Source organism: Hemiscyllium ocellatum, chromosome 1, assembly GCF_020745735.1.
Source record: "Hemiscyllium ocellatum isolate sHemOce1 chromosome 1, sHemOce1.pat.X.cur, whole genome shotgun sequence".
NCBI lineage: Eukaryota > Metazoa > Chordata > Chondrichthyes > Orectolobiformes > Hemiscylliidae > Hemiscyllium > Hemiscyllium ocellatum.
The window spans coordinates 74,310,688-74,337,968 of record NC_083401.1 but is presented as its reverse complement, the minus strand read 5'-3'; the positions used below and the strand labels follow the sequence as shown (position 1 = coordinate 74,337,968).

The 27,281-nt window shown below is 39.7% G+C and overlaps 1 protein-coding gene and 1 non-coding gene across 2 annotated transcripts in view; one reads left to right on the top strand and one right to left on the bottom strand.

Moving 5' to 3' along the window:
• itga2.2 (integrin, alpha 2 (CD49B, alpha 2 subunit of VLA-2 receptor), tandem duplicate 2) overlaps nucleotides 1–27,281 on the bottom strand; it is a 190,496-nt gene that overhangs the window by 30,136 nt on the left and 133,079 nt on the right. Inside the window, exons 17-24 of the mRNA XM_060822696.1 lie at nucleotides 22,191–22,342; nucleotides 21,428–21,538; nucleotides 21,255–21,340; nucleotides 11,274–11,397; nucleotides 9,779–9,862; nucleotides 8,297–8,373; nucleotides 8,123–8,212; nucleotides 32–134 (exon numbers count right to left, since the gene is read on the bottom strand). Coding sequence (XP_060678679.1) covers nucleotides 32–134; nucleotides 8,123–8,212; nucleotides 8,297–8,373; nucleotides 9,779–9,862; nucleotides 11,274–11,397; nucleotides 21,255–21,340; nucleotides 21,428–21,538; nucleotides 22,191–22,342 — 827 coding nt within the window. The remainder of the gene's footprint in view (nucleotides 1–31; nucleotides 135–8,122; nucleotides 8,213–8,296; nucleotides 8,374–9,778; nucleotides 9,863–11,273; nucleotides 11,398–21,254; nucleotides 21,341–21,427; nucleotides 21,539–22,190; nucleotides 22,343–27,281) is intronic.
• Nucleotides 5,699–5,817, top strand: LOC132820943 (5S ribosomal RNA). Its single transcript, XR_009645259.1, has one exon. It is a non-coding gene; the product is annotated as a 5S ribosomal RNA (ribosomal RNA).

Sequence of the window (27,281 nt, the reverse complement as noted above, 5' to 3'; positions counted from 1 at the left end):
CAATGTACATCCAAATGCAACGCATACTTACTGTGAGTGTAATAACATTTTCTGGACTAATTTGATCTAATGGAGGTCTTGTTTTGTTAACTGATGTTTTAGAAGTTATTTCATAGAAATTTTTGTTATTAATTCTGGAACATAAAAAATAAAGTATCAATGCTGTGGCTTAGAATTGGAAAATAGAATTACAAATACCAATACCCCTCACCAATTTAATTCATTTATATTTTATTATTTAACAAAACATTAATTAGAGAATTAATAAGATGGCAATAAGCTATATGATGATCACAGAATGGCAGGCAGGTACAGAATGTGCAAATTTAAGGGTTCACCAACAGGAAGGGCCACTGCTTAAGGAAATAGTAAAAGGACAGAAGTTAGGGTCCTGTAAATGAATGCAAATAGCATTCATAACAAAATACATTAATTGACCACAAAAATAGACACTAATATGTATAGTTTGATACTCAATGCAGTGATGTGGTTGCAAGGAGTGACAAGGGAATGAATCTGAATATTGAAGGATACAAGATGTTTCGGAATTACAGGAAAGCGTGAACAGGCGAAGGTGTAGCTTTGTTGATAAAAGATTAAATTAGGACAACACAGAGAGAAGGCCTGTCAGCTAACCTATACAAGAAGAAATGATAGGAATTTGAGCAAAAGGTATGACACTAACAATCGATGATTTAAATTTACATTTAGATTGGATGAATTAGATTGGCAAATAGAGTCTTGATAATGGTCGATGGATTGCTTTCAGGACAGCTTCTTAGAGTAGTATTTTCTAGAGGCAACGAGGGAGAACTTTATACTATTTCTGATAATGTTCAATGAATTAATGACCTCATTGTGAAGGTACCCCTAGACAGCGTTGTTCGCAACATGATTGAAAACCACACTTCTTTTGAGGGAGAGAAGATTTAGACCTAAATCTACTGTGTTAAACTTAATTAAAGGTCATTATATGAGAATGAATACAGAGCTGGTTGAAGTGAGCTGAGAAATTAGGTTACAAGATAGGAGCAAATTACTGCAGGTGCTGGAATACAACAAATGCTGGAGATCACAGTGGGTCAGGCAGCATCCATGGAGAGAGAGTTAGCTAACATTTCGAGTTGAGAAGACTCTTCACTAGAGCTGATGTGAAGTTACAACATAGGTTGGTGGAAATGCAGTGGCAGATATTTTAAAAGATATTTCAGAATACTCGCATGTGGGAAAGTTCTCTGCTGGTTGGAATCTAACCTAGCACAAAGGAAGATGGTCCTGATTGTTTAAGACAATAATCTCAGTCCAAATTCTCTTCAGGATTTTCTCAAGGTAATCTCCTAAACATTACATCTTTACATACTTGATGAATAATTTTCCCCAAAAATAAGGTAAAAAATGTGGTTCTTTGCTGACGCAATACTTAGCACCATTCATAATTGCTCAGATACTGGAACAGTCTGTGTTTACATGCAGCAAGACCTGAACAACATTCAGGGTGGGACTCTAAAAAGACATGTGACATTCATGTCACACAAGTAACAGGCAATAACTACTTCCAGTAAGAACTAATCTAATCATTACCCCTTGACAGTCAGTGGCATTACCATCACTGAATCCTCCACTATCAACATCCTGGGGATAACCATTGACTTGAAGCTGAATTGGGCCAGCAATATAAATACTCTGACTACTAGAGCAGGTCAAAGATGAGTAATTCTGTGGTTAGTTACTCACCTCCAGTCCTGTCTCCCTGTCCACTATCTATAAAGTATAATTCAGGAGTGTGATGGTACACTATCAAAACATGAAACATTTGACACCATTCAGGACAAAGCAGCCTACATGTTTAGCACACAATCTATCATCTTCAGCATTCACTCCCTTCACCACTGACACACAGTGGCAGTAGTGCGTACTATGTACAAGTCATATTGCAGTGACTCACCAAGGCTCCTTTGCTAGTATCTTCCACTCCTCTGACCAATGCAGGTAGAAAAGCTGCAATCCCATGGAAATAACATCGTTTGCAAGTACCCCTTCAAACCATACATCATTCTGACCTAGAACTATATCACCATTTTGTTGATGCTGCCACTAATGTCACTAGGTCAAAATCCTGGAACTAATTTTCCAAGAGTATGAAGGGTATGTCTACATCTCAAGAATTGCAACTCACAATCACCTTTCTCAGGGCAGTTAGGAATGAGCAATAAATGCTGGCCTGGTTAGTGGTGCCCATATCCCCAGGGGCGAATAAAAAGGATACATTCAAATAAGAAGAAAAAACTCCAAGGGTAGGATGCACCATTCGTGGCTAACTGAAGTTAAAGACAGTATTTAGTTGGAGGAAAACAATGTAATCTGCAAAGATGTGTGACAACTCAAAAGATTGGGGAGAATGCACAAAGAATGACTTAAATATTAATGAGAAAGGAGAAATTAGAATATGAGAGAAAGTGAGCAATTAATATTATACCAGGCAAAGGTTCTATATATATTTAATAGGAAGAGAGCAAGTAAACTTAGCATTGGTCCATTACAAAGTGAATTTGAGGAATTAATCATTGTAGAGGACGCAAACAACATTACGGAAATAATAGTGAACCAGGAAGTGAAAGGCAGAGAGGACCCAGATGAATGCAGGAAACTGCAGGTGACTTAGTGTAACATCTATCAAAGGAAAATGCTGGAATATTTTCCTAAACAGGATATAATGCGGCATTTAGAGATCTCAATGCAATCAGGCAGGGTCAGTGTGTCTGTGTGAAAGAGAAATCATGTTTAACTGGTTGGAGTTTTTTGAGAATGTAAAAGTTAATATTGATAAAGGTAATGCCATATCCAAGATTGCTGTACAAAGTGAGAGCTCATGGTATAGGGGTTCACATAATAACATGGATAGAGCTTTGTTAGCTAAGAGGAAAGTGAGTGGGCAGAAATAAGTCATTTCAGGTTGGCAAGATGTGACAAGTGGAGTGTCACAGGGATCAGTGCTAGGATCTCATCTATTTCATTTATATCAACGACTTGGATGAGGCAACGGAATGCATGACTAAAATTTGCTGATGACGCAAAGGTTAGTTGGAAAGTAAACTGTGAAGAGGACAAAAAGAGTTGGCAAAGGAATATCTATAGTAAATAGGCAAACATTTGGTAGATGAAGTATAATGACGAAAGAATGAACTTATCCACTTATTGGATCAAAATGCAGCATATTATTAAAAAAAAGATAGATTTTGGATCCTTCTGTTGTGGAGAGAGATCTGAGTGTCTCAGTATGTGAACCAGGAAGTGAATATGCAGTGCAGCAAGTGATTTGAAAGGCAAATATTACTGTTTATTGCAAGAGGAATAAACGTTAAATTAGGGATGGCTGGTTACAATTGTATAGAGCTTTGATGAGGCCATGTCTGAAGTTATTTGTACAGTCTTGGATGTAAATGTGTTTAAGAAAAAATTCACTTGACTGATACCTAGGATGAGGGAGATTATATTCTGAGGGAAGTTCCAATAGGCTCGGCCTGTATCTATCAGAATATAAAAAAAAGAGAGGCAATCTTAAAACCCATAAGGACCTGACAGGACAGCTGCCAGAAGGATGCTCCTCCTTGTGAGAAAGACTAGAACTAGTAAATACCATTTAAAAATAAGAGTCTTCCATTTAAAATAAAGTTAAGGAGAATTGCTTTCTCTCTCAGATGCTCATGGGCTTTTTCAATTCACTTCTGATGAAAAAGCAGATTTACTGGATAGTTTTAAGTCAGAGGTAGATAGATTCTTGACTAACAAAGGAATCAAAGATCACAAAATAGAGGGGGGGATGTGGAGTTGAGGCCAGAATCAATTCAACCATTATCTTATTGAATGGTGGAGGAGGCTTACTTCTGTTCCTAATGTGTATATTTGTATGTAACATATTTGGCATCCAATCCTGTATATGTTTCCTTTTTAACTATATATCTAAGATATTTAAATGGAATGGTGTTATATCTGGTACCTTCCAGGAAGTACAGAAATATTATAGAACAGTTACAACACAGGAGGAGATGTGGATTTTGCCTCCGAAGGGTGTTTTACCTGATGAGGCAACAGTAGTTATCTCCCTTGACAAAGAAACTAAACGTGGCTATTGTGGTATTGAAGAATCCAACAGACATTTATGACAACTAAGTGTATACTAACATGATGTTTGCAGGCACATCAATGTCTGGCTAATATTAATTAAGAAATGTTAAAAAAAAGCATGTTTATAGTACCATGTGATGCTTCAAGTGATCCCTGACAAGATGATATCGGACCTTTTAATATAGTGATAGTATCATGAGCATGTCTCCTAAATGTGTGGATATACCCTATATTTAATAATGAACTACTGACATATTGACTGTAAGGTATTGAACAACATAAGGAGGTAATTTCATTTCTGTTTGGATCCCTTATGATTTTGAAAACTACTATTGAATCTTCTCTTAATCTTCCTTTGCCTGAGTACAACCCAACTTCTCCAATGTATCCACAAAGCTGAAGTTCCCTCATCCATGGATCCAATGCACTGTATTTTGGCAACTTTGCTAATGAGGTTATGGCACGCTGCCATCCTGCCAAAGTAAGTCCAGTCCAGCCTCTGGGCTCAAAAGATTATACCTATTATTCCAGATGAGTCTGAAGCAGTGAGTTATAAAGGTTGACATAACTTGTTGCTTTTCCATTCTTTGCCTCTATTTATTAAGCCTGACCTGCTGTGTGGCTTTTCACTCACTTTCTCAATGTACCTGCCACCTTCCAAAATTTGGATACAACTACTCCAGGTCTACTGTAGTCCTGTGATTTGAAGTTATGATGCTTTGGTTGAGTAACAAGATTCATTGATATAAGGATTGTTTATAAAACCATAAGGTTATATTTCAATACTCATAGACAAGTGGATTGAGGTCAAGTTAGAAGTTAAAATTTCATCTCAAACTCAACCGCAAGCTAGCTCTAATTTGTTTATATAAATGCTTTAATGGAGTGTGAAGCTCAGAAGTCACCTGTTTCACATGCTTTGCAATTAGTTGTTGGATTTCCCAAGGATACATGGCTGCTGATGAGAGGGGAGGACAGTTTGTGAAGGTTCAAGCAACTTTTTTCCATTGACGTACACCCTATACTTTGATCACCCCTTCATTTCCCCGATTTCATATCATGATCCCCCTGAACTACTTACTGGGGCCAGGCATTGGTAACAATCACACTCCATTTACCTCCATTTGGTTCCAGTGACAGGGACTGGCTGCAGACATAACACTAGGTAAAAACAATGACTGCAGATGCTGGAAACCAGATTCTGGATCAGTGGTGCTGGAAGAGCACAGCAGTTCAAGCAGCATCCAACGAGCAGCGAAATCGACGTTTCGGGCAAAAGCCCTTCATCAGGAATAAAAGCCATAACGCTCTGATGCTGCTAGGAATGGACACTACCAGACATTTGTTTGGTCAGCAGCAATGGAGGAATTGTTTCCTCCTCAAGTAGGTTGGGAATGGCTGGGCCAGTGATGTGCTAATGGATGCTAGCCTGCTGCAGGATAATGGCAAAATGACTAATAGCACACACTTAATAGACATAAAGTCCAGCCCCTGGTCACTAACCCACTTGCCAAAGTGAAATGTGTTTTTTCTTTTCTCATTGTTTCGAATAACTACGGCCATACTAGTCTGAGCCTACGGCCATACTAGTCTGAAAACGCCCGATCTCGTCTGATCTCGGAAGCTAAGCAGACTCAGGCCTGGCTAGTACTTGGATGGGAGACCGCCTGGGAATACCAGGTGCAGTAGGCTATAAAAAAAAAGTGGGTGGCACAGTGGCACAGTGGTTAGCACTGCTGCCTCACAGCGCCTGAGACCCGGGTTCAATTCCCGACTCAGGTGACTGACTGTGTGGAGTTTGCACGTTCTCCCCGTGTCTGCGTGGGTTTCCTCCGGGTGCTCCGGTTTCCTCCCACAGTCCAAAGATGTGCGGGTCAGGTGAATTGGCCATGCTAAATTGCCCGTGGTGTTAGGTAGGGGTAAATGTAGGGGTACGGGTGGGTTGCGCTTCGGCGGGTCGGTGTGGACTTGTTGGGCCGAAGGGCCTGTTTCCACACTGTAAGTCTAATCTAATCTAAAAATCTAAAAACTTTCTATTCTTTGTTCCGAAGGAAAGCAGTCCTCACCTTCCTAACTTCTCATCATAGGTGAGGTCCTATCTCTGTCATAACCCCCTCTATACCCATTACAGTCTTTACATCTTTCTATAATGTCAGTGCTTAGAATTGTCCATGACACTCAGAAATCTAACCAATGATTTATGATGTTTTAACATCAAAGTCCTTGTAAATTTCTGTTGTACATGCCCAAATATTTTAGTGCATAGCCTCTTTAAATTGGTTGTGCTGTTACGCACAGGCATTGTTTATCAAAGTAAACTGTCTGTGTTGCACCATTCCGTGTCACTTCACACTGATGCAGTTTAGCAGAAAGATTGCTGGCATCATAGCTTTGCTTATTTTTTATTCTCCAATTTATATTTCAAGCGATCCATATGCTTTTCAAACAAGCTTATTGTCTAAAAATCATAGAGTCATACAGAAGAGGTCCCTCTGCTGTCTTTAAGAGTTTGTGTGTATGCATATGAGAACATAACCTTCTAACTCTTCTACATTTCTCAAAAAGTATGTCATTTGTTGGATATATATTGATTTTCCATTTTAGTTCTCCAAACTGCAACTTTTTCCCATATGGAGTTCCATGTTCCAAGCGTCTAACTTTCTCACCATCCAGTCTGTTACCCTGAATTGTATAATTACTCTTACCACTCACTGATGGGTGTACATTATCATCTCTAAACAATTCTCAATCATGTATGCAAAGAGATAATATGAAGAACATAAAACTGACTCTTGGGTGAACTACCTCCCTGTGAGAAAAATGTCAATCACTACTATCCTTTGTTTTCTGTCATTGAGAAAAGTCCATGCCAACACTTACTACTTATTTCCACATGCTTCCATCTTCTGAATTAATCTCCTTTTTGCAATTTCTTTGGGAAGTTCGCAATTACAATATTTACTATACTATCTTAAACATTTTTCTCTGGTCATTGTCAAAGAATGAATTAAGTTAATTAGATACTGTTTGCGTAGAGGTTAGATCATAGCAGTTAACCCTAAGCAAATTTAAACAAACAACCATGGAGTACATTTCTCCACAACTGAGGTTCAGGGTTTGTGGTCTTGAGGTTCTGAAAAAGGGTCACCAGATCTTAAATATTAACTCTGCTTTCTGTCCACAGATGCTGCTAGACCTGTTGAGTTTCTCTAGCAATTTTTTTAGTTGGTGATTTCCAGTATCTGCATTTTTCTGTTTTTTTTAATTCACAGTTCGTGGGATATACTCAAAACGGTGGATTTGTGATTTCCTATGTATTGCTGGAGAAAATATCGACTCATCTCAGGCAGGATGTCAAACAGTCTGATTGCATTGGGTCTATGGAAGATTTGAAAGACTTGGTGCTGGATGTAGCAGCGTAAATAAAGAAATTCCCAATGTCTGCAGATAATGCTGCCAAGGACAACATGTGCTGTATGGCTCTGTGTAGATCAAGAACAGGACATGAAGAAGGATAGATAGTTAGAGTCTTTGGAAATGGTACTTTGGAGCTGCGAAGACAAGCTGTTGGTACAAATATTGAGATAGAAAAGAGTGGAACCAGATAATGACAGTTTTATTAACTGGACAATATAGTAGAGGCATTCAAAGAGGATAGTTTAGTGGTCAATATTTTGCAGTTCGACCCTTAGACAATGTCACTTGGTTAGAACTATTTTAGTGGTATGATAGGGAGAGAGACAGCAGTGCAGAGATTTAAACAGAAAAGATGGGTAGAGATTTAGAAAAGAGGATACGTTCAAGGATATTGGAGAGAAACAAAAGATTAGGGGCAGGATTGTAGTTTATGAGGACGGTGAAGTTAACATTGAAAAATAAATTTGATCTAATCTCAGCCATTCCTTATTTTAATGACATCAGGTCACTAAACGGTTACTCAAATAATAAACTTCAAGATAATACTTTACAATAAACATTTCTTTCATGCTCTACATACCCTGAGAAGACAATTTCACTATCATACTGCACAGTAAAGATAACGTTTGCCTCATTGTCAAATTCAGTTTCTGGGTTTTCATTGCTTCCACTGTAAAGTGAAACACATGTTACTTCAGTGTAGGAATTGAAAAACATTTTAAAAATTGTTTGAATTATGAGAATCAGCATCCACCTTTTAGCATGGAATTTCACATATGTATCTTTCTGTGGCTTGTTGACATTAAAATCAAAGTAGATGTCAAAAGAGATCTATTAACAAGCAAAAAGAAAAATGGAGTTTAGTATGTTTAACTTTTAGTTTTGCTCTAACTTTACAGCATTTAGTCACAGGGTAAATAAATATTTCTTGAAGAATAACTGTAAGGGAACACAAGGAATTAGTCTAAATTAAGGCTTTAGGGAAAATCATGCGCACCCATGCTGAATTGTAAATTATGTTCTTCATTGAAAATATTTTAAATCACAGCCCTGCACACTGTTTAGCCAAGGCTGCTTAGTGATTGGCTAATCATGTTTTCTAATCTTGCTGTTCTTTTTGATACTGTCACTGCTATTGCTGCTATTCAACTATTTCAAATTCAAATCCTTTTCCTGGAGCTGTACAGCACAATATTGTTATTTTGAGGTATCTTTCTGAGCAATATTAATTTTAATTGTCTTCTAAGGTACTCACTTGTAGGCAGACTCAGTTGGATTATGAGGATTTATGAAGTGTGTACAGTCAGCATTATAGCAGTGAAGTCAGATCTCCCGGGAGCCACCCATAAGACTATAAGACATTGGCGCAGACCTTGTCATTCAGCCCATCAAGTCTGCTCCACCAATCAATGAGATCATGGCTGATCTGATAATCCTCAATTCCACTGTTTTGCCTTTTCCAATAACTCTCAATTCCTTTACTGATTAAAAATCTTCTTTGTCTTGAATATATTCAATGACTCAGCCTCTACAATAGAAAATTCCACAAATTCACTATCTTCTGAGAGAAGTGCCTCCTCATCTTTCTCTTAAATGTGTGTACCCTTTTTCTAAGACTTTGCCCTGTAGTGCTAGACTGTTGCACAAGGGGAAGCCTCCTCATGTATCCTATCAAGCCTGACAGAATCTTCTATTCTCCTAAACTGCAATGATTACAGGCCTAACCTACTCGACCTCTTCGCAGAACAAATTTGCACCATATATCGGATCAACCTCATAAACTCTCTCTGGACTGCCTCTTTTCTTATGTAAGGGGACCAAAACAGTCCATAGTTCCCCAGCTGCAGTCTGACTAGTGCCTTGTACAGTTTTAGCAATATCAAGCAATATCTATGTTTGAACTCCATTTGCTTTGAAATAAAGGTCAACATCCATTTGCCTTCCCTATTAACTTCCGAATGTGGAACTTTCATAGTTCTGAGGGTCATCTGATGATAACTTCATCATTAATGTTGCTTAATTTCTCATTGATTTCAGCTTCTGTGCTGACCCTTTGTCTTTGGTACACTCAAAGAGCTGAGAAAGGAATTCCAGCATAGCTTCCCTCCTTTTTGGTAGACTTAATCATTTTCCCTCTGTTACATGTAAATATCATAATTTCTATTGCAATCATGAATTATTGATGAGTTCTTTTTAAGATTTAAAATTATTTTTAAGGAAGTTTAAAAGCGATCACCTTATCTCCCCCTTTTAAAAATGGACTCCCAATGTCACAGGATACTGAGGTTGAGTTTACTTCACTACACTCAGTGTTCGGTGCCTGTTAAAATGAAAAGGTAAACATCCATCAGTCAGTTTAAATATACACCCTTCTTACTCTAATGACTATGCAATAGGATTGTCTACTTGTATTTATAATGTGTTGATCTATTTCGATAGAATCATTGTTTGGGAAATAACTATGGGAGACAGTATTACAGAATTTTATTAAACTGGAAAATGTTGGCCCTACACTAATTGAGGGCCCTGGAAATGAAATGTATTCTCTCTGAGCAGATTACAAGCTTGTCAAGACAGCTGAATCTTAAAACCATGAAGAATGCTTGGAAGCACAATTTCGGATGTGCAGTGGTTATTCATAATACTCAAATATGCAGAAATGGCTTGAAATGTTAGCTGGCCATGACAGGACAAGCCGCAGGAAACATCTGGTGCACGTATTGCTGATGAAGGTTTCAGGGAGGTTGGTGTTACAGTAGCAATAAGGACAAAGAAAGGCACTGGGGGTGGGGGGCACAGGGTGTGATGGGAAGGTCTGTACTGGGAGTGGGAACATGGGATAATGGAAGTGGGGGAAGGTGCAGGCAGGCAAGGGGAGACCTGCACTAGGTGTGGAAGCAGAGAGGGGACTGACCACCACCAGGAAGAGGAGGGGTTGGGATGGGAGGTTAAGCCTGCAATGGGAGCAGGGGAGAGACCTGCACTGGGAATCAAATGCCTTTTTTACTTGGGAGTGACAACAAGGTTGGTGGAAGATCAGAAGGGCGTGGGGACACTGGGAGAGGGAGGTTGTGAGGAGGGAGAAGCACTGAGATGTTACAAAGAATAGAGATTAAAAAAAAAGCTTTTTATTTTGCCCTACTGGCTACTGCAGCACCATCTTTAGACAGGCAGCTATTTCCTAGCCACTTGAGAATGACCTGAGTTTTGTTTCTGCTCTTTGTGATACTTTACATGTGCTGTTTATTCAGTAACATTGCCTTCAGGGTGATGGCAGGAAATAATGACACAATGACACAATGGAGTCATGTAGGAACCATTGTTTCCTTTGTTGCTAAAAGGTTTGGGGGTCCACTGTGGGAAGTACCAAAAAATCTGGCCCGTTTGGTAGATGAACACTCCACTTCAGTTTAAAGCTCAATCTAAGAATGAATGTGTGGGGCATGGGAAAGGTCAGTCTTCTGTTGGAACTGGTCATTTTCTAGCAATTATAACATGAAAGTGATCTTTGGAAATAGTGTCTACATCTCTGCCCAACTTCCCCACCCACCATACAACAGCCAACACCCACCCCCCCCCAACTTCTCCCCTCCACATCCACCTCCCAACCATCCTCCTCAGAGGTTTTATTAATACTGAAGTGGAAAGAACATGAATCAGTATGTTTTTGATTTTACTAATCAAATTTAGTAAATCGTGCAATTATCGTGCAATTTAAATGGTCTACTCACTGATGCAAAAAAGATGTTATCAGAAAAATGAACTATCACTTTAGCATTAAATGCGTTTTCCTTCTTGTTCTCTGTCTCTACGTTAATTGTCATCTGCTGTTTCTTGCTGCTAACAATGTAGTTACTGTTGGTAGAAATAAGACATTAATTAATGTAAGATAAACATTAGATGATATTCAGTGCAAAATTATAAATTGTAGTCAAGTAAAGGCATAAAGAAGAATTACTATTATTGAAAACTTGCAGTGGATAACATTTTCATGGCTACCTGACATCTCAAAGCACTTAGAGTTAAAGAAATACTTTTGAAGTGCAGAAGCTGTTTTGAAGGAAGGAAATGGAGTGATTTGTACAAAGCAAACTCACAATCAGCATTGCAACAATGACCAGATCATCTGTTCAGTGATGCTATTTGAGGGAATAAAAATTGACCATGACTTCGGGGATAACTCCTCCCTCTTCTTCAAAATAGTTCCATAGAATCTCTTAGATTCATCAGAGTAAATAGATCTTGGCCTAGGTTGAACATATCAGCTGAAAGGCAACATTTGCAACCTTGTAGCATTTCTACTGCAGGGTCATGCTTCATTTTTGTGTCTAAACCCTTAACCAAGAATGTTCTGACTCAAATATTAGTGCTGCGAATTGAGTAATGACTGACAAGTTACTTACTGTTCACTGAATATATTTTCCTTGTATCTCAGTGCGGTACAACAAACCTTGTTAGAGATCAAGACAATGATACATTTAAAGAAAATACATGCACATTATATTGAAGATATTTGCCTTATTAATCTTGAATATTCAATTGAAAAAGATTCTGAGAAAGAAGAACTGTCCATGGCTAACAGAGGAAATAAAGCATTGATTTACATTAAAAAAAAGGTGTATAATGATGCAAATATTTATGGTGGTTTAGAAGTTAGCAAATAAAAATGAATGAATAAATTAATAAATGATTGTCACATAGCTTTTCACTGTAAAATACTTCATTTGTTGCCAAAATCTGGCACCATTTTGATAGTTTAAGAATATGAGAGAACAATGGGACATCCCCTCGGCATTGGTGTATGGACCCCTTCCTGAAGAAAGATAGTAAATTTGTAAAATACTTCTCTCAAGAATTTAAAACTTTTTTAGAAATTAATTTAGGTACGGCTAGCAACCCATCAATGATGTGGGAGACCATCAAAGCTTATGCGCGAGGTTTGGTCATCTTATACTCAGCGACCCAGAAAAAATTAAAGGGAGAACAACAGCGTCTGCTCGAAGCTTGCTTAAACAGCATACGCTGATAGACCTTCTATTATCAAATTGCAAAGGATTACAGCTCTTAGGACAGCTCCAAACACCACGCTTACCCAAACGGCTAAGAAGGAAATATTATTTGCAAAACAAAGGTTATATGAATTTAGCGACAAACCAGGTAGATACTTAGCATTTCTTGCAAAGAATAAAAAGGCCCCTCAAACTATTATGTCTATCAAGGAAAGTGAGGGTATTCTGACTCATGATCATAAAAGGATTAACGCAATCTTTAGAAAATTTTATTCTGATTTATATAAATTGCAGGATTGTGAAGACAGGACTAGGAGGATGCAATCATTTTTTAAAAAAAATTGACCTTTCTGGACCTAACTCCGGAACAGGTATTGGTCTTAAATGCTCCCCTAACAGTCCAAGAAATACTTGATGCAATCAGGCAACTTCAGAGCGGTAAGGCACCTGGCCCAGATGGCTTTCAAGCTGAATTCTATAAAGAATTTACAGGAATATTGGCTGGTCCAATTATGTTTGAAAATGTGTTGCTGGTTAAAGCACAGCAGGTTAGGCAGCATCCAAGGAATAGGAAATTCGACGTTTCGGGCATAAGCCCTTCATCAGGAATGAGAAGAGTGTGCCAAGCAGGCTAAGATAAAAGGTAGGGAGGAGGGACTTCGGGGAGGGGCGATGGAGATGTGATAGGTGGAAGGAGGTCAAGGTGAGGGTGATAGGCCGGAGTGGGGTGGGGGCGGAGAGGTTAGGAAGAAGATTGCAGGTTAGGAGGGCGGTGCTGAGTTGAGGGAACCAACTGAGACAAGGTGGGGGGAGGGGAAATGAGGAAACTGGAGACATCTGAGTTCATCCCTTGTGGTTGGAGGGTTCCCAGGCGGAAGATGAGGCGCTCCTCCTCCAGCCGTCGTGTTGTTATGCTCTGCCGGTGGAGGAGTCCAAGGACCTGCATGTCCTCGGTGGAGTGGGAGGGAGAGAATTATGGACATGTATAACTGCGCATATAGTTAGGGTTGTCTCCTGCCTTCGTTGAAAGAGGCAAGTATCTCTCTTATCCTTAAAAAAGGAAAGGACCCAGAAGATTGCGTGTCATACAGACCAATATCCTTGCTAAATGTAGATTTTAAAATCCTTTCTAAAATGCTAGCATTGCGACTAGAAAGGGTATTGCCACATATCATAAAGGAGGATCAGGCGGGGTTTATTAAGGGCCGAAGATCATCCAATGATATTAGATGGGTTTTGAATATGATTCAAGCCTGCCATCAGGGAAAGATACCAGGACTTATAGTCTCATTAGACACAGAAAAGGCATTCGTTAGGGGTGAATGGTCATATTTGTTTTACACGTTGAAAAGGTTTGGCATTGGAAAAGTGTTTACCAAATGGGTCTCAACATTGTATAGTGATCCCAAAGCAGTTGTGGTTACCAATGGATTAGGCTCGGATAGCTTCAGTGTGGGTAGGGGCTGCCGTCAGGGATGGCCTCACTCGCCATTGTTATTTACGCTAATAATTGAACCACTAGCAGAAGCTATACGGGCTGATCCTAATATAACGGCCCCGAAGATTGGTACGGGTAAACATAAAATTACCCTTTATGCAGATGATGTTCTTCTATTCCTCAGTAATCCTTTGATGTCTGTGCCTCGCTTAATCCAAGTTATTAATACATTTAGTGCATTCTCAGGCTATAAAATTAATTTCTCAAAATCGGAGGCTATGCCAATGGGTGGCCTTGCTATGATACCCCACTTAGTGGACAGATCACACTTTCACTTTCGGTGGTCCCTGGACGGTTTGTTATATTTAGGCATTTTTATTGCCCCAGTATTTGGTCAGTTATACAGGGCTAACTTTGTGCGTTTACTGGAAAGGATAAGGCAGGACCTCCAGCGATGGGGAGACCTTCCAATTTCCTGGCTGGGTAGAATAGCACAAATTAAAATGAATGTCCTGCTCCGTCTCCTATACCCTATGAGAATGCTTCCGGTGATGCTGACGAGGCTGGCACTACGTAAATTATATGGCTGATTGGGTTCCTTTATCTGGAATCACATTATTAGCCCCTCATTAAGCTGAAGAAGCTACAGCTTCCACAGGCAAGGGGAGGATTGGACTTCCCAGATTTTAGGAAATATCAGCCAAGTTCCCTATTACGTTACATAGCTGACTCGCAATCAATCTGGCTAGACATCGAGGCTTCTCAAGTAAAATGCCCACTTATTAACCTTATATTTTCAGACAAGAGGAAAATCATTACCGATTACTGTAAAAACCCTATAATACTAAACACAATTAAAGCTTGGAATATAATGTGGCAAAAATGAGGGCAACTCACATAAAACATCCCCCTATGCTCCAGTAGTGGGAGCATGGGGATTTCAACCAGGGGTTACAGATGCCACTTTTAAACTCTGGAGATCCAGGGGTATCTCACGTTTAGGGGATCTATTAAAGAAGGGGTCCTGATGTCTTTTGAACAGCTGCGTCAGAAATTCGGATTACCTAATGGAGTCCTCTTTCGATACTTTCAAATTTGAGATTATATACAGAAGAAGACTACGTTATTAGATAGTCTTTATAAATCAGATAGAGAATGTAGAGTGCTATGGCCAATGGGGATATCTTCTGTCATTACTATTTATCATTTATTACATGATGAAGTATCGGGAGATATGGGCAGCTGAAGATACTTCATAGGGCCCATATAGCACCGGATCAATTGGCAAAATTTAAGGCAGGAGCATCTCCAATGTGTCCCAAATGTAAAATAGAGGTGGGCACTCTTGTACATTGCCTATGGACCTGTCATAAGATCCACAGATACTGGACTTAAGTAGCAAGTACTCTGACAGAAATTTTAGGAACGGAAATTAAAGTGGACCCTGTATGTCTCCTTTTGGGCTTTTTGAACTTACCCCCCCCGGATATGCACGGGAAGAGATAATTTTCTATTCTCTCTTTCTGTGCAAGGAAAAATATTTTGGTGAACTGGGTGGCTGAGGGCCCCCCTGGACTTTCAAATTGGCACAGATTAATTATGGAATGTATTCCCCTTGCTTTCCTTACAAATATGGTGCACCGAAAGACTGAATTATTTCATAAAATATGGCAGCACTTCTTGAATGATATAAATACAGATATTTCGGCTATCCTAACAAGGGCTTTTATCTAACTGAGATTGAGAACCTGGCTGGTCCGGGGCCCCTTGAGAGAGGAATCCCACACGAATACAGGTTTTGTTACATTTGATGTTAACACATTCCGAGCATGTATCTCACTATCCAATTTCTGTGTTACCTGTTTTTTTTTCTTTCTCTTATTTGAATAATGTAAGAGACTTAATTATACACTCTGGTTAGTTGTAGATTAGATTAGTAGTTAGTTGAGTTTTTTTTCTCGGTATTTTTCTTTTGTTAAATTTTGGTTATTATTTATTTAAGACTTAATTGTATATCAATGTTTGTACTTGAGAGTTTTTTTCATTTTTGTAAACTTGTAAATATGTTAAATTTCCAATAAAAATATCTACAAAAAAAAGAATATGAGAAAATGAAAAGATTTATCTTAAAAAGAAGTCCATGAGCTTATGATTTCTGAGCTGGCTCAGAACCACCACCATCTCACCAGACCCAACTAACATTGAAGTTGCCAATCGTCAGGCGCCATCTTTTGGTGCTGGGCCAATTCACCTTCACCATGAACCAAAGTAGTAGATAAAGAAAGAAGAATGAGAGAAAATTAAAAAAAACTAAACATGAATAGTAAATGCTTTTACAAGAATAATAAAAGGAAAAGAGTTATTAAAGTGACTGTTGATTCCTAATAGGTTGAGACTTCGGAATTAACAATAAATAGCAGAGACATTTAACAAGTATTTTGTGTAGAAACCACAAAAGGAATAGTAGAAAATCAGATATCCGGATCCGAACTCTTCAGTCTTGCCACATCCACTCATGACTGGTGTACACCATCCACAAGATGCACTGCAAAAATTCACCAGGCTCCTTCGGCAGTACCTTCCAAACCCATGACCATTACCAACTAGAATGATAAAGGGCAGCAGAGACATGCAGCACCACTAACTGCAAGTTCCCCTCCAGGCCACTCACCATCCTGACATAGACATACATAACCATTCCTGCAGTGTCGCTGGTTAAATTCTTAGAACACTTTCCCTCAAAGCATTTTGGACCTACGTACACCAAATGGACTCCAATGGTTCAAGAAGGAAGCTCACTGCCACCTTGTCAATAATTACTGGTGAGGAACAATAAATCCCAGCTAAGTGAGTGATGTCCACATCACAATTAAAAGAAAAGAATTGTTGTCAGGGCCCATTGACAGTGAGTTGTTTAATTGATCTCTACTAGTCACTTCCTTCTTGAACTGTTGAAGTGCATTTGGTGTAAATAGACGACCCAAAAAGCTTTGAGGGAAAGTGTTCCAGGATTCTGTTCCAGTGACACTGAAGGAATGGTGGTGTATTTCCATGTCAGGTTGGTGAATCTCCTGGAGGGGAACTTGCAGATGGTGGTGTTTCATGTCTACAGACCCTGACAACCTTCCGATAAAAGTACTGAAGACCTGGGCTTCAGAACCTGCGAATCCCCTAGCCAAGCTGTTCTACTACAGTTACAACACAAGCATCTACTCGACAATGTGAAAAACTGCCCAGGTATATCATGTACATAAAAAGCAGGACAAATCCAGCACAACCAATTACCACACTATCAGTCTACTCTCAATCATCAGTAAAGTAATGGAAGGTGTCATCAAAACTGCTCAGCAATAACCTGCTCAGTGACACCCAGTTTTGGGTTCCATTGTGGCCACTCAGCTAAGAAACTCATTACAGCCTTGGTTCAAACATGGACAAAAGAGCTGAATTCCAGAGGTGAAGTGAGAGTGACAGACATTGCCAGCAAGTCTGCATTCAACCAAGTGTGGGCATCAAGGAGCTCTAGCAAAACTGGAATGAATGGATATCAGGAGGCAAACTCTCCACTGGTTCCAGCCATACCTGACACATAGGAAAATGTTCATGCTTGTTGGGTGTCAATCACCTCAGCTCCACAACATCACTGCAGGAGTTCCTCAGCTTTGTGTCCTAGGCCCAGTCATCTTCAGTTGCTTCATCAATTATTTCCCTCCATCATTAGGTCAGAAGTGTGATGATTGCACAATTGTTCAGCACAATTCACAACTCCTCAGATACTGAAACAGTCCATGTCCAAATGCATCAAAATCTGGACAATATTCAGACTGGGGTTGATAAGTGGCAAGTAACATTTGTGCCACACAAATGCCAGACTATGACCATCATCAATAAGAGACAATCTAACCGAAATCCCTTGAAATTCAAAGTTGTTAACATGACTGAATCCCCCACTATCAATATCCTGGGGATTCTCATTGATCAGAAACTCAACTGGACTCATCAGATAAACACAATGGCTACAAGACCAGGTCAGAAGCTAGGAATACGCGGTAAGTAATTCACTTTCTGACACCACAAATTGTATCAGTCATCTAAAAGACACAAGTCACAGTGTGATGGAATACTCTCCACTTGTCCGAATGAGTGCAGCTCCAATAACACTCAACACGTTTGACATGATCCAGAAAAAAGCAGCCTGTTTGATTGGCATCACATCCACAAGCATCCACTCCCTTCACCACCAATGCTTACAAGCAGCAGTGTATAACACCTCCAAGATGTACTGCAGAAATTCAAAGATTCAGACAGCTCCTTCTAAACCCACAACCACTTTCGTCTAGAAGGAAAAGGCCAGCAGATATATGGGAACATCATCATCTTCACGTTCCCCTCCAAGCAGTCAACATCCTGATTTAGAAATATATTGCCATTCCTTCATTGTTGCCGGGTCAAATTTCTGAAATTCCCTTCCTAAGGGCATTGTGGATCAACATACAGCCAGTGGACTGCAGCAGTTCAAGAAGGCAGCTCACCACCCCCGTCTCAAGGACAGTTTAGGACAGCCAATAAATGCTGACCAGCCAGCGATGTCCACATCTCACAAATAAAAGGGAAAAAAAAATCATGCCTGAATGGGGCAGAACTGCAGATCTTTGATTTGATCCATTGATTCTTTATGCTGCTTGGCATACAAATAGTCCAGTTTCACCAAGTTGATGCCTCTTTATTTTATCTTTGCTATGTATAACTCCTAATATGTTCTCCTACACCCTTCATTGAATCAAGGCTAATCCCCTGGCTTGATTGTGATGGTCATTTAGGAAAAATACTGGGCCATGAGTTTACAGATTGAATACAATTTTCTTGATAGTCCACAGTGCCTCATGAATGTTTTGAGTTTTGAGTTGTTAGATCTGTTCAAAATTAATTCCACTCAACACTATGGTAACTCCACACAACATGATAGAACAAAGCTAATGTTTCAAAACATCAGAGCTGAAATGAAATGTGGAGGGCACAGTTTTTCAGCAATAGTGGGGTGAAGGGGGTTTAGAGTGCTGGGGGAGAAAGGAAATTGATAGTTCAGATTAAGTGATCAGAATGTGGGAATGGCAGAACAATGGCGTGTATAACTGTTCATGTACTTTACGACCTTCTGGGCTTAATATTGAGTTCAACACGTTCAAATTGTGAACTCATTCCTTTTAGCTTTGTTCTCTCTCCCCTTCCCCCACCCCAGTGGGACTATCTGTTCTTTCTAATCCGGCAGTTAGACACACCATTGTTCTGCCATTCTCACATGTCAATTACTTAGTTTGAGCTATCAACACCCTTTCTCCCCCAGCACTTCCCTTCCCCAAACTATTACAAAATGCTGCTCGGATGAGGAGTTACATCTAGACTCAAAACATTTGCTTGTTTTCTCTCCATGTTTGCTGCCTGGCCTGCTGTGATTCTCAGCACTTATTGCTTTCACAACATGATGGAAGGGAGTTTCAACATGTAAATGGGACTTTGTCACCAGAAGGACAGTGCATCTGTGACAAGTAAATTGGTGAGGATGAGGTTAAGTAGGTTTTTACCCCCTTGCTGATTCCCTCACCTGCTGCCGCAGATTTAATTCAGGACTTGGCTAGCTCAATCAGTCATGATGCTTCTAAGCCACTTTTGATGAAGGACATTGAAATCCTCCACCCACAGTAAATTCTGTGTCTTTGCCAATCTCAGTGTTTCTTCCAATTGGTATTCAAAATTAAGGAGGACTGATTCATTATCCAGGAATGAGCAACTGGGCTATGGTACCAGCTAATCGGAAACATGTTTGTTTGCCTCAATGCCAATGAGACTTCGTGCAGTCTGGAGCCAATGCTGAGTTCTTCCAAAGCAACTGTCTCCTGTGTGTAGACAAACCAAGGAGTGGCGACGTTACCTTCTGGTGCATTAAGGTAAAGAATGATATTGTGAATAAAGTATGATTCTGTGAACATGACTAGGTAAAGCCGATGGTTTACTTATTTCCGTCAATTCTCCGGGATATCTGGTCGGCATGGACTGAAGGGTCTGTTTCCATACTGTAGTGGGCAGCACGGTGGCACAGTGGTCAGCACTGCTGCCTCACAGCGCCAGAGACCCGGGTTCAATTCCCGACTCAGGCGACTGTGTGGAGTTTGCACATTCTCCCCGTGTCTGCGTGGGTTTCCTCTGGGTGCTCCAGTTTCCTCCCACAGTCCAAAGATGTGCAGGTCAGGTGAATTGGCCAAACTAAATTGCCTGTAATGTTAGGTAAAGGGATAAATGTAGGGGAATGGGTAGGTTGCACTTCGGCGGGTCGGTGTGGACTTGTTGGGCCGAAGGGCCTGTTTCCACACTGTAAGTAATCTAATCTAATCTCTATGACTCCATGGCATTGCTCTGCCATATTTGACATAAACCCTCAGACATTCATAAGTAGAACTTGGCACATAATTGACATTTTCCATCATTGGTCAATGTTGAGTGTCCATCCAGTTTCATATTCCTTTTCTTAGGTTTTGTAGCAGTTAGTTGTAGGCCAGACCTACTATACTCCAGATTTATTAGTTGAATTCAAGTTTCACCATCTGACCCAGAAGTCCCAAGTGCATGAGCCTAGAAGTCTGGATTACTAGTCCTGTGATATTATCACAATGCCATTGCTTCCCCTACATGACCTCTTCTCTTCTGAGCATTTCTTTGCTTCGAAGAGGCTAAAAGCAGTAATACAATATATAAACAGAGCATTCATCACTAGTTGGTGAGTGCCCAGAAAAAAGCGATTGAATATTGAATCAGGTCAAACCAAAGTTGATTAGCTCCCATTAATAAAAGTCAGTATATTTATAAGAATATCAGATTAGGGTTCAATCATGGGAATTATTTGGTGCTATTTCAGATAATATTTCAGTACACATTATTGTGTGCCAATCAGACCTGTGTTTATACATCCTGGATTAGCCAAGAGATTTTCTGAACTTTGGGAGTGGGGGCCATGCAATATCCAAATGCAGATTCAAATTTTCACAGGCTCAGTGTCTTTCAGGTACATGCACCTAATTAAACTCCCTGATATATTTGGAATGCACAGTATTTAAGAACTTAAGAGCAAAACAGAAACCTCAGCACTATGAATGGAAAAGAATGTGTTGACTCTCCCAATCAAAACTAAGATATTTATTCTTCAGTAAATGCCCCATTAAATGAAGCAGGCAAGTTGGTCTAACTAATCAAGTACAGATAATTGTTCCTACCTGTTATTTGGAATATTTGAGTGAACCTTAATAGTGAGGTCTGTTATGCATTCTTCATCATCACCACAGTCTTTGGAAAATGGAATCTGCACAAGTAGTTTTAATGGAAAATTGAATTGCATGCATAAATAATTCAATATTGAATAAAATCTAAGATTTCCCCATGGACTTACAAAAAACTCCTTGGACCTTGTTGTGTAGGCATCAAGGCTAGGACCAACTTCAGTATTTTTGGGAGCAAAGTCTAAACGTAGACTAAGTGGGTTCACAATATCAATTTTTTCCTAGTTGGGAAAAAATTAGAACACAAGTTAATTAAAACACTATGGAACATACACTGCAATTGCACAAATATAATATGTCTGAGCTAAAATTAATTGTAATTGCTAACAAAAATGTTTTGCTATAAAGTTGTTTTGTAATACTTCTCCAATTTATTTAACCGTCATATAGGCAAACAAACAGGTTCTTGTGGTGCAATGGTAGTGTCAATAAAGTGTGGTGCTGGAAAAGCACAGCAGGTCAGGCAGCATCCGAGGAACAAGAATGTCTACGTTTCTTCAGGACACTGTAGTGGTAGTGTTCTTACCCATGAGCCAGGAGGCCCAGATTTCAGATCCATGTGTTTCAGAAGTTTGTCACAATATTCCTGAATAGGTTGACTAGAAAATATGTGTAAGCAATTGACCAGCCATGGTAGGTGGTCCCCAAATTACGAACATCAAACTTATGAACAATATCCCATATTAATATTAATTTATTTTGAAGATCCTACATGCAAATATTTGCTTATACTTATAAATAGCTACTTTATAGTGTACTGCTTTGTGTTCTGACTTGCATGCAAACTGACTTACTAAAATATTCAAGAACCCAGAAAATGAAGAGACTGACATATTCTCCAAATTATGACAGATAATTTAGCATCATACTTACATTGACATAAAAGTAAAATGTGTTGCATTTTTCCAGTGTATCAACTGAAATGTCATTTTGTATTTCCCGCATATGGTTTGCTTGAAACAATGCTCGTGAAGTAGCATGAGATGACTTGAGACTCATATCAAACGTTGCATTGTACGTAATATCTGTAGAGTTGGAAAAGAAATATTTTTAAAAATGCACTTTTCTGCAGACTAACCATGATAAATTAATGTTATTGTTGTTTCATACTGACAACAGTACAGCACAGCTCAGGAACAGCCCTTTCACCCCACCATTTCTGTGCCAACCATGCTCGTTTTTTTTTGTGAAAACATTTTTACTCTTTTACAAAAAGAAATTACAAAAATGCAAAGGTACAGAAAAACAGAAATAATACAACTTTATTATATTACAATAACATTAACAATAAGCTACCTACACTCTACAGGATATAATAATTATTTAACTCAAGTTAAATTAAAATGAAATGAAACTACAAATAAATTAAATTAAATTACATTATTCCACTTGCTACACCTCCACTGAAACTCCTGTCCATGGCAGCAACAGTTATTATACCCGCATTTCCTAGGCCTCCTCCCCCTGGGGTCCTTGGACCTCTATATACAGCCCTCACATCTATATAAAGGCCCTAATGAGCACCACCAATAGATTCATGTCTATATAATTTAGAAAGGGTCACCACATCTTATAAAATTGCTCTGTTCTACGGTGCACCACATTTGGAAGATAGTCTTGGGGGGACGAACTCCAGCACGAGTCTGCGTCACCCTGCAAGACCTGGGGTTTTTTTCTGATGTCCAGTTCATTCGAATGTTCTTCCTTGCACAACATGTAAGGATGTTAAGTAACCTCTTCCCGTGTTCACCCAGAGAGGGCAGATTCAGTAATCCCAAAAGAAGGAATATCAGATCTGCCTTAACTTCAATTCCCAGAATTTTCTCCAGCTCATTCACTATGGCACCCAATATCCACAAGTTTTGTAGCAGGACCAAAATTATGTGTAAGGGTGCCTGATTTTACATTTGGGACATCCTGGAGAAAATCCTTTCTTAAACTTTGCTAACCTCTCTGGTGCCATATGGGTCCTATGAAGGATTTTGAATTGTCTAGCTTGTGCTTTATTGCATATTGAAATTTTCTTCACTTTCTCATGCTGGCCATTCTAAACTAATCTCATCTATGTGCACATGGTCTGTAACCCTCTATTCCCTACCTGTTTATGTGTCTATCTAAATGCCTCTTATCTTCCCCTGTCAGAACATTCCATCCAACTACAGCTCTCTGTGTGAAAAAAAAGCTAGCCTTGCACATATTCTTTAAACTTTCTCCGTCTCACCTTAAATTTCTGCTCTATAGTATTTGACATTTTCAGCGTGGGAAAACAACTATCCACACTATTCAAGCCTATCATGGCATTCACAAAACTTCCTGCAAGGATAATGGTGCCTCTCTAGATTAGGTGCAATCCATCCTTCTTATACAGGACCCTCCTGCCTTGGAAGAGTTTCTAGTGATCCAGATATCTGAAGCCCTTCCCCCTGCACCATCTCTTTAGCCACACACTCTGTCTTCTGATTTCTGGCCCACTATTTGTGCCTTGTTTGGGTATCCCTTTTGTTCTTCCTTCCAACAAATATTTCCTGCTTTTAAAATTTAACTTCCAATGTGGACAAGGTCATTGGTGGAATCTTCCCAGCGACTGACTGATAAGGGGCATAAGCAAGAAAGATGGGAAAATAGGGTGATATCGACAGGAAGGTGACCTTGGTGTCAAGGGAATAAGGTTCCTCGCCAGTGAATGGTGAGATGCTTATTTGTAACTATTTGCATGGATTAGCAAGTTATTATTAGTTAATCTTGCCTTATTTAAATGTAGTTTCCAATTCTCCCACCATTAGATGGCGACAATTACTGACTTGAAAGTCAGAGCAGTAACTTGACTACTTAATGTTCTGCATGCTCCTCTGGATCCTCATCTTGGACAACAGTCTCCAACATCCAAGGCCACTCTCTATGGACAGACATACACCACCTTCTACTGTCTGCGGCATCAGATACATACCAGAATTACCATACCATCCTGGCACATTTCAATCTGCTCACAATACATTTCTGCCCTTCAATACTATTCTCTGAATTGTACCTATCATTGGAATACTGTGTGCAGGCACAAGCACCAAACTCCTGGATTGGACCAGGGTGTAACTCAAAGCTTGCTTTCTCTCTTAGTGGTCACTTTCTTTGTACCAACTTGGTACTTGCAATATATCTTCCTTGAGTAAAGAATGAGGTCTGCAGATGCTGGAGATCACATCTGAAAATGTGTTGCTGGTCAAAGCACAGCAGGCCAGGCAGCATCTCAGGAATAGAGAATTCGACGTTTCGAACATAAGCCCTTCATCAGGAGGGCCTTCATCATATCTTCCATGACTTGTTTTGTTGTCCTTTGTCACCTCAGTCAGAGCTTACAGGCTCCCAGCACTTCTGTCATGACTTGCTTTGTAACAGACACAAAGCCAGTCATCATGGTGGTCAGCAGTGATCAGTTCAAGGTGATGGACATGCTTCTGGATGGTACCATTCTATGTCAATCTCACACCTCAACCACTTGCTGGCAGTGTACACCGCAAACACACTCCATATGCATGAACTAAATGGCCACGTCTAAAAGTCTAAGGGGAGTAGTCTTTGGTCAAGTCAGAAGATCCCAGCACAGTAAGTCAGGGGTAACCTCCAGTATCAGTCCAGAGGCTTGAACACAGTCAGTCCAGAGTGTCCAATACAACCAACCTGTGAAGACAACCAAAAATATAAAGAGGGTGAACATAATCTTTGAAGGTAAACTTGAAAATAATATCAGATGGACAGCAAGAGCTTCTTTAAATACATAAGAAAGAATTGAGAAGCCAAAGTGAACATAGACCTTGTAGGGAATGAGGCTGGGGAAATAATGGGGCAACAGGAAATGGCAGGGGAGTTGAATAAATATTTTGCATTAGTCTTCACAGTAGAAGATATGATTCACATTCCAAAATTACAAAATAATAATGGAGGAGAGGAAATAAATACAATATCAATCACTAAAATGAAAGTACTAGGGAAACATATAGGGCTAAAGATCATTATGCCCCACCCCAGGCAATTAAATAAAAGTTCTACAGTGACAGTGAAGGTACTGGTACTAATCATTCAAGAATCTTCAGATTCTGGATAAGTCCCAGAAGACTGGAAAAATGCCAATATAACACCTTTATTGAAAAAAGGGGAGGAGATTAAAAAAAGGTAATTATGTCTCAGTTAGCGTAACCTCTGTTAATGGGAAAATGGTATCGATTATAATAGAAAATGCAATCGCACAGCATTTAGAAATACATAATATGATCAAGCAGAGTCAGCATGGCTCCATGAGGGGAAAATCATGCCTGACCAATTTTGTTTTAGATTACTTACTGTGTGGAAACAGGCCCTTCAGCCCAACAAGGCCACACCGACCCTCCAAAGAGCAACCCACCCAGACCCATTCCCCTACATTTACCCCTTCACCTAGCATTATGGGCAATTTTGCATGGCCAATTCACCTAACCTGCACATTTTTGGACTGTGGGAGGAAAACGGAGCACCTGGAGGAAACCCACGCAGACACGGGGAGAATGTGCAAACTCCATACAGACAGTTGCCTGAGGCAGGGATAGAACCCTGGTCTCTGCCGCTGTGAGGCAACAGTGCTAACCACTGTACCACCACTTATAATTCTTATGATTCTTTCAGAAAGTAAAAAGCAGGGTGGATAAAGGGGAAACAGGGATGTAATATATTTGGATTTTCAGAAGGCAATAGACAAGGTACCACATATTAGGCCACTTAATCAGATAAGAGCCAAAGGTGTTGGCGGTAGTATATTAGCTTAGATATAGGATTGACTAACTAAAAAATTAAGTGCCAGAAGTTGAGAAAAAAAAGGGCATTTTTAAGATGGCAACCTGTATCTGTTGGAGTACCACAGAGATCAGTGTTGTGGTCATAATTACTTACAATATATATGAATAACTTGCATGAGGAAAATGAATGCACGATAACCAGGTGTGTAGATTATATAAAATTAGGTCAGAAGTGTAGCAGCCTGCGACTGCTCAAATGAAATAAAAGTCATTAGGAGGGGAAGCAGAAATACAGGCACAAGTGAGGACTGCAGATACTGGAAATCAGAGTCTAGATTAGAGTGATGCTGGAAAAGTACAACAGGTCAGGCAGCATCTGAAGAGCAGGAAATTTGATGTTTCGGGCAAAAGCCCTTAATCAGAAATGAAGCAGGAAAAAACGTTGATTTTCCTGCTCCTTGGATGCTGCCTGACCTGCTGTGCTTCTCCAGCACCACTCTAATCTGGACTCTGATTTCCAGTATTTGCAGAGAGAGAGTCAACTTGTGAAGTCAGGAACAGACTGAACAACTTGTCAGACCAGGAGAAAGTGAAAGTGAGGACTGCAGGTGCTGGAGATCAGAGTCAAGATTGTGGTGTTGGAAAAATGCAGCAGGTCAGGCAGCATCTGAGGAGCAGGAGAATAGAGTTTCAGGCAAAAACCCTTCAAAAACTTGTCAGACCAGCAAAGTCATGAGTATCTGGGAAGTAATTCAAGTTTCTAAAGAATCGGACAGTTAGGATTAGAATTTTTAAAAGTGTAAAGTTTAACTCTTAACCTTTGTTGTCTTCAAATGAAGTTGCGACTTGGTTCATTTACTGCAGACTCCTGCTACAAATTCCTTTCCTACATGCTAAGGTACCTGGGTAAATTAATATTGTGTACACTGATTGAGGAGTCTGCTGGGTCTTAGAGGCACCCTATTCCAGGCACCAGAAGGCAAGTGATGAGAATGACCTATGAGTAGACAGAGGCATAGACAGATGTAAGAATGGGCAGTAACTTGGCAGATGGACTATAATGTGGGAAAATGGAACATTATACATTTTGGCAGGAAGAATGGAGTTGCTGAGTATTATTTAAACAGCAACAAACTGTGAAAGCTACAGCATCGAGGGATTTGGGAGTCCTTGCCCATGAATCTCATAAAGCTAGAATTCA